Raw genomic sequence first — 11,301 nt, 5'->3', positions numbered from 1 at the left:
TTATCAACTCTCAATGTCCTAATGATTCCAACAATCCAACGGTTGACTCATCCCTAGTTATTAACAGCCCTAGGCATCCTGAGAAGCATTTAGGTGTGATCTGGTAGTCGTGATTCAGCCCGTGTTTCCCCAAGGATGGATAAATTTAGGGTGACTATTTAAATAAGCTAGGTTAGTGTTCATACTAAGTTAGGTTATACATTAACATTCGAGTACTGAAAGTACGAGGTGTTACATTTATGGACCCCGCCTTACGTCGAGGTTGATTATGGGTGTCAATTGCCGATACCGGATACCGTTGCCGATTATGAGTTTGTGACAGCATAGCATTATGATACATGCCCATACGCATTATCTGTATGTTTATTATGAGATGCGATTGGCCATTGCATATGCCATAGTACAGGTGGTTTATGGGACTCCCTAATAGACAAAGTTACCCCACATGAGTGCACGGTATGCGCAGGATTGATGCATGATTGGACTGCGTGACTCATGCACTTTGCATTTGTGTGATTGTGATTACTGTACGCCCTAGCGACATCAGGGTTGTGGTCTCCACAGGCACATCGTGATAGTAGGATCGGACACCGAAAATATTGTTACTAGCATCGGGGCGCTATAGATGTCCCTAGGTGAAAATTTCTAAACTCGATGGTACCAGAGGATGACTCCAATGTCAAGACCGAGTGGATACATGAGCACACGAAGGCTGAATACCAGGAGGTCGCGTCTTCCACTATGTCGTGGTCGGTTGGAAAGGGGTGTGGCCTTACCCGCCCGAGGGTAAGGGACATTGTTAGGCTAAGTTTGACCAGCTCGTGAGTGAGTCCGCTATTGACGTGCCGAATAGGTATTGGCAAATTATTGGCCATGCGGATAGTGAGGTTTCTTACGCTCACTTGGACTACACGCCTAGGAATGGGGCAGTGTCATTTGCAGTTTACTAAACCCCGATGATTATTCAGAGTAAGAACTGTACTGATATTTGATGCTCTAGCGATGAGTTGCATTGATATGCGAGCTCGGATGAGGATTGACATGCTTGAGTTGCATCTCACATCGCATAGTCTTGATATGGTCGATAACATTCATATCTTGCACCGTATAGCCTTGGTATGGCTGATTGCATTCATGTACTCATCAACATGATTCCGTATTATTCTGACATTGCATTCTGAGCACGCTCGTATTACGCACACACTTACACCACCCTCTAAGCTTTTTATAAGCTTATGCACGATTGATGCGTGCAGGTGATGCCAGGACGTAGCCGTAGCTTCGCTGCAGTATGAGCGTACAGTTGAGATTTAGGAGTTTCCGTTATTATTATCTTGTATTTCCCTTGATACACATTGTACTTTAAAGTTTTTAATCGTAGTGGATTTTGTGATGTTCTTGTGGTTATTGTTCGTGGGTTATGCTTATTACGAATCAAAATCATGTTTGAAATCCTTCTTGTAGAATCCTAGAATCGGAACCTGGTGTATGGGTGCCAGGAGTTGAGAATAAGGTACTATAGAGGCTGTCAGCACCGAATTCGGCAATCGGAAATTTTGTGAGCCCGATTTCTAAGTTTGGGGCATGACATAATTGGTTCGAGTATATACTTTGTGACTTGCTGATATAATCAGATCTTGCCCATCAAAAACTCAGATCAATTAGTATATGCACGACAAGTGGATAGTCAAGGCAGATTTATCATGTTAAAACTACAGCTTGTCGTAGGCATTGCATTCAGCACAACATTACACGCACATCATTAGTGCAAGGACTAATCCGATCATCAAAAGTTTGAGATATTTCGTGAAGTAGAGACTATATGTTTGTATGGCCAGAGTGGGTGCCTAACACATTCCCTCTTTGTAATCATGGTTCGTTACTTAGAATATTTAGCCGCAAATTAATAAGTCATCTTAGGGCAAGGAATCCTTAGATTTTTTATGTTAACATTTTTACAGGGTTTAGCTGACTATGGAATTAGATTAATTGGCTAGTGGCGACTCCAATCAAACATTACCTCTTTACAATTATACCAACCATTTCCAAATCCATCGCCAGTGTTGAGAGCTATCCGCCCTGGATCCAGTGTCCATAAGGTGAACACCCCAATACTTTTCCCTACAAGAACCCAATGTTTCCAGTTATAGTACAATGGATTACACTTATAAGGTCAGTATACATAGGAGAGTGCAATAGTTAATACACACCGTTTATGGGCCTACTATGATGCATGCATTACATCCAATCCACCCATTATATGGATCCATTGATGCTCTTTTATCTCCCAAAGCCAATGACATCCTACCATTGCCAGGACAAACTTGGTCTTGGTAGGGGCTTTGTGGACCCACTGTGATGTATATATTTTATCTACACCGTCCATCCATTTTGATATATCATTTTAAGGTATGACCTAAAAAATGAGGCAGATTCAAGAATCAAGTGACCATACAATGAGAATTGAACACTTATCATTAAAAACTTCTTGGGAGCCGAATAAGTTTTGATCAAGCTGATATTTGTGTCTTCCATTCATCTATGTTTATGTGACCTCATGAATAGGTTGGATGACAAATAAATATTTAATTGACCTTAGAAAGGTTTTAATAGTGGGCGTCATTATTATCACTACTACCTGTGGTGTGATCTAATTGAGTTTTAAATTTGCTTTATTTTCTAAAATCATCCTTCAAAATAAATGGACGCCTCGGACAAAACACATACATCATAATGGCCTCACAAAGCCCTTGGAATTTGAAGATTTTAGAAGGAATTACTGCTCTGTATGGTGTGAGTACCTATTTGTAAGTACTAAACATTAACAAGTTAACCAAGTATAAGAAATATTTTATCACTTAAAATGCCAAACATGATATTATGTAATAATTTACATGTAAAACTCTTTTCAAGGGTAGAAAGTTTATCTAAAAAGTAGACTAAACACATGTCCTCCCAATCTGGTCCCAAAGAAAAAACGCTTCACGCAAGTAAAAGCTTTCCCATTTTAAAACGGCATTTCCCAATTTTACATTTGCGTGGCCCGTTTTATTATTATTGGACACGCGTTGCGTGGTTCGCGTCCAACTAACTCTCTTGTACACGCGTCCTTGAATTTAAAGGGTATTACGGGTCCCACTAAATGGAGGAGAGTGCACGTTGGATCATCTCTAGTACAAATTTTAATATTTTGTCATTGCTTGAGTGAGACGCGTAGGGAGAGGTAGGGATGGAAAGCGAATCGTACCTAACCTCTTCTACCTACCCCCTCTCTCGTTCTACGAACGAGTAGACATAAAGAAACCTCCTTTCGCATTCCTTCAACCCAGTTAACCTTCTTTGTTTTGTAATCTCATTTGCTTTCTTCATTGTCGTTAATTCTCTTGTTTTGGCATTTGAATCTTTGTCTCATCTTCCTTCCATCCATCAATCCATCGAATAATGGAGCTAAAGCTGTTAAAAGTTGCCTCTCCATCAATCTCTTCTTCTTCTTCTTCTTCTTCACCACATCTTCTTTTCAAAACCGCACAACAATTTCTTCCCTTCAAAACCAGCCCGAAAAAGAATTCCTCCATCTCTCTTCTACTTTCTTCGCCAGCAGGAAGAAAAGGCTTACTTTCCATATCTAATTCCGCTACTTCTCCTTTCAGGTAACATGCAGTCAGCTTTTCTTTTCTTTTCTTTTCTTTTTTCCCCCTAATTTTGAGGAATTATGGTTCGACCATCCAAACCGTTCAACTGATTGGAGGCACCATCCATGGGGGCGTCTTGGATTTCTCACGGGATTGGAGGTCCTAGCCCTGGTGAATTTGACCTTTGTTTCTTTGCTTTTTTCCCTGAATGTGGACCGCGGCAGTACTTTCTTTTCAGCATCTTAAAATCCATTTGAATGCCGCAGATCCAGGGCGGAGCTGATCAAATCAACGGTTTGGATTTCTGAACCCTGGCCTCCTAAGGGGTCGTTCGGATGATTGTAAATGGGGCAAGTAGTAAATGATTTACTAGCAAATCATTTACTACTTGTGTATGGATGCTCTAATTTACTAGTAAATCATTTACTACTTGTAAATGATTTACTAGCAAAGCCCCTTTCTCATTTACCAGCAAAAAGGTGAGTTTTCATTTACTAGTAAATGAGGAGATGGCAACAGCTCTTTTTTTTTTTTTGAATGAAAGCCTATCTAGCAGATTTCATTTACCATTTACAGGCTATCCAAACACCTAGTAAATCATTTACAACTTAAAGCCAAATTGACAGGCTATAAATCATTTACAGCCTTTAAGTGATTTATCATTTACAACGTAAACCATTTACCACCATCCAAACGACCCCCAATGTACTGAATCCTGCAGGTCTGAAACTATGCATTGGCTTTTGCAGGACCCAATAATTCAAATCTTTATTGTTCTTTGGCAACAGGTCGGCTGCTCCACAAGTTATTCAACCGAGTGCAAAAAATTATTCACCTGCCTAGTAACCTACTAATGTATCTGACCCCAGTTAGTTAGGATAAGCCTTTGATGATGACGAAGTTGCACTACTGCTATGTGGGGCCCACCGGGTTGTGTTTGTGGCACCCAACCTGCACATTAAGTGATCCCTGCCATGATGATCGGATGCCCCCAAAAATCAGGCCTATCCAACCATTAGGTGGCTCACATCATAAGAAACAATTGACAGCCACCCAAAAACCTCTGAGTTTATGTGGTGGCCTACCTGATGGTCCGATCAGCCTGATTCTTTGGGCATCCAACTTTCATGGTGTGGTTACCCTGCTGGACAGGTTGGATGCCATACACACACCACGGAGGGCCCCCCATGCTACCCTTGTAGAATAACTTATTCTACATGGACTTGAGGAACCATCCACCTTTGGCAATTTGATTCCTCTTTAATCTTCCACACGTATTCCAGTCCCTTTTTTATTTTGCCATTCATCTTCGATCTGATTGTTCAGATGGGGACATTTCATGTTTATTGAACTTATTGCACTTGAATTTTCTTTTTCCATATTTCTGTTAATAAGGTCAAATTTTTTTAAAAGAATGGGTAGCTTTGGAATGTCTTTTGGAAGTCATTGATTCACATATGAGACTATTTTAAATAGCTGAGGATGGGAGTTGATGCTATTTGTAAATATGAACACTGGAAAGGTCAGATTTTGGTCTCTTGACTGAGGAAATATACATTGCCTAGCCAACAACCATATAGATTGTTCATCTAGTGTGCCCTACCATGAACTGACCGTGTACCAAAATCTTCCCTATTCAAAAATCTTTGTTGTTCGTGATTGGGGGATTTTCCTTTTTTGTGTGGATGGTTGGATCAACTGTCCACTTTCTTACCACCAATCTAAGAAATTGAGATCAGATTAAGCCGATATGTGTGGTATGGCTCATCCACAAAGGGAGACACCAGATGAACAGTCTGGATCACTTAAAGGCAGGCCCCACTTGTGCAGTGTCTGGAACAGACAAAACAAGCTGTTTATTCAGCTGGGCTATGTATACTACCTATTGTTGGTTAGCAGTGTAAGCAGAAGTGAACCATGATTGTTTTTCTACATGGTCTTGAATGTGGTTTCTTTTCTAACGATGGTTGCTGGGTTAGTGCCATATGAATTGACGTATTGGATTTGGTCCAGCTTAAGTATATGGGGCTTGTTCTTACTGCCTCCATGTCCCTTTAGAGCCTTCAACTCGCACCAACTCACTCCAAACAGGCACAGTTCTTGATCTCCGTTGCACATGATCAAATCATCTTAGTCTACTTTTCCTCATCTTATTTCCCATTGGTGCTATTCCTATGTCCCCTCTAATGCATTCGTTTCTAATTCTATCCATCTTCATCTTGCCGCTTATACATCTCAACATTCTCATTTCAGCTGCACTTATCTTTGGAGATATTTTTCATTTACTGCTCAACATGTCTAATTGGTGCTACTCCTATGTTCCCCTAATGCATTCATTTCTAATTCTATCCTTCTTCTTCATGCCACTTATACATCTCAACATCCTCATTTTAGCTACACTAATCCTATGGACATTTTTCCTTAACTAAATATTTTGTCTTGTAAAGCATGGTTGGCCTTATAACTATCTTACAAAATTTTCCCTTTAGTTTGATTGGTACATGATGATCACATAAAACTCCAAAGACACATCTCCATTTCTTCCAACCATCTTGAATTCTATGGGCAACATCCTTCTCAAGCTCTCCACTATCAACCCAAGAGATTGGAAATGGTCATTTTGGGATACTTCTTGTTCAACAATCTTAACTAATTTCTCATTTCCACTCCTATCGTTACTAAAATGTACTCCATACACTCACATCTAGCCCGACTATTACAATACTTTAGCTTCTAAGCATCCTTCCATAAATCTAGCTTTTTGTTTGCACCCTCCCTCATCTTGTCAATCAAAACTATGTCATCTGCAAACAAAATTCACCATGGGATCTATTCCTGCTAATGTGTCATTAACTCATCCATAACCAATGCAAGAAGGTACATACTCAATGCCAACCTTAAGTGCAAGCCTACATTGTTGGGAACTCCTCCCAAACCTAAATCAACAATCTCCCCATGCTTTCCATTTTTTTAAAGGTTCCCCACGCTTTTCATTCCGTATTCCACGATCCAAATTTTAGGTCCTTTGTGATTCCAACACTTCTTTTACTAAGCCGAAATTATGGTTCTATACTTCTATTGTTGATTAGCTTGTATTGACAATGTAGAGTAGAGATTTATGCTTTAATTTATGCAACAACATGCATATATACTAATGTTCTTCATGCAGGACCTATAATGCTAATATTCATCATTTCATATATAAATTACAAAATCAATTCATATATAAACTATACTGTATATACCCTATGTATGTACTGGAGCGACCCACTTGATCCTATCCCTAGCGTGCCACGCATTGGAAGAACTAGCGTACCATACCCAGTCTTGTACCATGTATTAAAGTGACCTGTGATCCGGGTAACCTTGGTCTCTCCAATAGCGATCCTATTATATAGGTTGATTAAAAACAATGGTTGAGTTTTCACATGGCATGTAGTTTTGACCATTCTTTTTTTTTTTTTTTTACATGAGATATATGACTTACACTAAAGGCATATGTCAACAGTAGATATGTATGCTTGCATTCAAGCAACAGAAATAACCAGATGCACATACTAACTGAAGTGCATGCCCATGTAGCATACATAAATGCATTCATACCCACGTGATACATAAATACTGGAAAAGGTATTCATGCACATTGTTAAGTACAGGCATATGCCTTGTTAAACATGTGCATTGACTTTTTATTGGTCTTGTATGATGTTGGGTGTGTTATTTTCTTTTTCAGAACATTAGGCAATTGCATAACTTTGATTTCTTTGTAGATTTAGTCCTGATGTTAGGCTTTTCTTTGTGTACCTTCCATATATAGATTGGAGAAGAAGAGAAGGGTGGATGAGAGTGAAACCTTGACCCTGGACGGAATACGAAGCTCTTTAATCCGACAAGAAGATAGTATTATTTTTAGCCTTTTGGAAAGAGCGCAATATTGTTACAATGCCGACACTTATGATCATAATGTCTTTACCATGGATGGTTTCCATGGCTCCTTAGTCGAGTTTATGGTCATGGAAACTGAGAAGCTTCACGCACAGGTAATTCAAACTTTCGAGAAAGCAGTAAGAAAGATCAATACTGTTGACGATTTGTTGTCCTTTTAGTTAATAAGCTTTTTTCTATGAGTCAGGTGGGCAGATACAAAAGCCCGGATGAACATCCTTTCTTTCCAGCAGATTTACCTGAGCCCATTTTGCCACCTTTGCAGTACCCACAGGTAGATATAAATGAAGTAGAATGAGTAGAACCATAGATGCAATGTGTCATTCTGTTGATTGTTCTCTATTCTCCATCACTTGAAAGTTGAAACTAATGAACTTCAATTAGTTGGTCAAACCTATATACTAAAGTGTAAAAAATGTTTTAAATGGATTGCGACAAAATATCACGAATTTTATATTGACTTGGAATTTGCTTGCCCACTGTTGGATCTGAGATGCACAATATCTTGAAGTAAATTTTGTTCATTCATATGTTAGCAGCGACAAATAATATGGAACTATTTCTTGAGGCTTCCATATAAAAAAAAAAAAAGAAAAAAAGAAAAAGTAAAAGAAAATAAAAAAAAACATAAATAAAGCCAAACGTGGGATGAACTTACTAGCTTACGTGGGGCTGCTTATAGCTTTTGAGACTGATGCACTTCTTAGGGTTACTGGATAGGTTATAAAGGGGCACTAATAACTGTTTTTCATTGAGCTAATGAGGTAATTGACATTCTCCAGAGGACAGCCAACTCCTCTGTGAAATTCTAGACCTTTAAAAGGCCCAGGAGAAGTTAAGCCCTATGATTACTATTTTGACTAGTGTTGGTGCTTCTGCATTGTGTTCTTGGTAAATCACCCCCATTGTAGAGGTGATTGTCAAATTTTTTTTTTTTTTTTTTTTTTATACCTCATCATGTTTATATGATGCCAGAGAACTTTGAGGTGTGCACGTGCATGTATTCAATCTGTACACCTATAGTGTACACTTTTTTTGGTTATTTTGGAAAAAAAGAGTCTCTAAAGATAAGACGTTACTTGTAAGTGTAGCGGTAAGATTACATCTACTTTATATAACACGAGTATTGAGGGGCAAATTTACCCAAACAATTAGTTTTACAAGCGCACCAAGCTTTGAATATTTTAAGGAATTTGGAAAGCATTTGAAATAAATCTAAGGGTATTTTCACAATTTGGAGGTGGTGGCTGGTTAGCAACTTACAGTTCAGGTTTTTCTAAAAAATCGCCTACAAATTACCCCCCCACAGTGTACCCAAAGCCCTACTTCCCTGTGTGTAGCTTGCACTCTCTTTGCGTTGCCTGCAACCTTTCCTTCCTAATGATCTCCCTCTTCCCACTTAAGAGATAAGAGAGTTGAGGAGGATCAAGGTATTAAAAAACAACTACGTAATGGCAATAATGACCATTATGTAAAGGTAATGGTTAGAATAAAAATGTGGCCTCAAGCCAGAGGATAAAGTCTTGAAGCCAATGAGCGGCTCTGAAATCCTCATCTCTCTTCAACTGGAGTCTGAGATGGATCGCATCCTTCCGCTCGACAACTTCTTTAAGGATGAGTTGATTAGAGGTTTACGGACATGTGAGCAGTGGTCGGTGCTAAGGATGGAGGAGTGGTTTCTTTTCTATGGTCTGCAACTAGATTTATGGGTGAGGGAGGTATTCATGGAGGTGGGAGCTTGCTTAGGTGAGGTGGTTGTGGTCGATCCACTCTCAAAATATTGTTCAGGACTGAGAAAAGTTTGGGTCAATTTGGACAAATGGTCTTCACCGTAGGTTTGCTCCTTATAGGTGAGGGTTCGATTCCCCTCCTTGGCTTTACCCGATACACGTGGTCGTGGGTGATTGCGTGTATCCGCAGGGATTAGTCTCACTTCAAAAAAGAGGTGGGGACACCCTGTGTCTTCAAAAAAAAAAAAGTTGGGTCAAAGTCTAACGGAGGAAGTTGTCTCTAGTTTTGGAGATGGTGTTGGTGGTTGTTGGGTAGCTAAGGATTCAGGTGCATATTTCCAGTGAGGCTCCTTTAATGGATCTCAGGAAGGTGCTAGACAAAGAGGTGGTGTTGAGGGTTTAGAGGGTTGAGAAGGGAGCTGATGGAGTATGGGCTCCATGCTTTGGCAGAACATCGGTTAGTGAAAGGGGTACATGTTGACAATCACTACCAGGTTTGTTGAAGGATGGCGACGTGGCGCCCGATGATGGTGTATCTCTTGTTCTCATGCTAGGAGGTGTTGGCGAGTTAACAAGAGTTGTCGACTAGTGGTGGGGCTGGTGAAAGGCACTTACGGTAGTGCAGCCGTGTCGGTAATGTGACGTTAGCATCGGGCGAGTGACGGAATTAGAAGGAGACGTGCTCCTTGTTTAGTGGTGCTGATGAGGAGGGCGGCCAAGGTTTTAATGAGGTAGGGGGGTTATGGTGGGGTGACAGAGCCTGTGTCTGTCAACAGTCTCTTTTGTTGACACGTGAAGGGTGGAAGGTCGAGAAGACGACAAACCGGTTTATGAAGGGGAGATCTAAGAGAGGTCTTCAAGCTGTTGGATTAGGCGGACGCCTCATTGGTGGACAGGTGTCACGCGTTTGATGATTGTTCTCTATCTTTATAAACTAATGAAGATCTTGAGGTTGGTAGGGCCTTGGCCCATCAATTAGATGCAGGGGAAGGAAGTGAAGCATGTGGCTGGGCGTTGGCTTGTGTGGAGGGTGCTGGTCATGGGGTATTCGACAACGGGGTCACACGTGGGACTCTCACTTTATTTGTACGTGTGTATTTCAAGATCCTTGGAGCTTAAATGAAGGAGAAAATTAAATTTCCCCCTTTTCTCATCCGTGTGGTGACGAAGCTAAAAAATCCCATATTTTGTTGATTGAATCTCAATTCAAGCTTGATAGAGGTATGTTCTTGCTCCTTAATATTTGTTAATGAGTTCTTTTTCATTTTGGATGAAGATTTATTGTTTCTGTTGAGTTTTTTTTTTTTTTCATTTTAGGATGTCGGTTACTATGCAATGTTGTTGGATAGAGGTTGCTATCCAATTTTTCTTTTTCATTGGTTTTTTTTGGGGGTATGTTTGGAATTTTCTCAGTTTTCTGATTGATTGGATCTCTTCTTGAGCTTGATAGAGGTATTTTCTCGCCCCATAAGATCGGCGACTGAATTACTTGTCATTTCCGATGACCATTTATTGTTTATTTTGGGATATTTTGAATATTATATATATATATATATATATATATATATATATATATATATATATATATATATATATATATATATATATATATATATATTCTTCCTATTTGTTATATTTCTTTTTATTTTTAAATTAAAAAGTAGAAGTCTCTGTAGCTTACGTTACACGCTATAGCAGGTTGAATACTACACAACACGCTACCGCTATTTAAAACATTGGTTCTTAGATCTCGGTCATGGTTTTGAAAATCAGTTACAATCACTCGTCTTTTTGAATGGTCCTCAAAGCACAATATTTGAGAGAGATTCTATGAATTGAAGTGGAATAAACAATCGTGGGAAAAATTGGATAATGGGCTAGTCTATCAATTCATGCTTGATTTGTGTTTTGATTAGGGCCTACTTGATTGACTTACAGTTTGTCAAGAGGACAAATAACATTCTTATCAAGGAATGGTCTCCTACACCATTAAA

General features: G+C 39.5%; 1 protein-coding gene across 2 annotated transcripts in view; it reads left to right on the top strand.

The window, feature by feature from the left end:
* The first annotated feature begins 3,202 nt into the window (after positions 1-3,202).
* The window catches only part of LOC131229123 (chorismate mutase 1, chloroplastic), a 40,136-nt gene continuing 32,037 nt past the window's right edge, over positions 3,203-11,301 (top strand). The window contains exons 1-3 of one of the 2 annotated variants that reach the window (XM_058224998.1): positions 3,203-3,650; positions 7,450-7,672; positions 7,765-7,851. In XM_058224998.1, coding sequence (XP_058080981.1) covers positions 3,442-3,650; positions 7,450-7,672; positions 7,765-7,851 — 519 coding nt within the window. In that variant the 5' untranslated portion in view covers positions 3,203-3,441. The remainder of the gene's footprint in view (positions 3,651-7,449; positions 7,673-7,764; positions 7,852-11,301) is intronic. The other variant, XM_058224997.1, reaches the window with a different exon arrangement.

Source organism: Magnolia sinica, chromosome 16, assembly GCF_029962835.1.
Source record: "Magnolia sinica isolate HGM2019 chromosome 16, MsV1, whole genome shotgun sequence".
In the NCBI taxonomy this organism is placed as follows: domain Eukaryota; kingdom Viridiplantae; phylum Streptophyta; class Magnoliopsida; order Magnoliales; family Magnoliaceae; genus Magnolia; species Magnolia sinica.
This window is presented reverse-complemented; position numbering and strand designations above follow the sequence as displayed.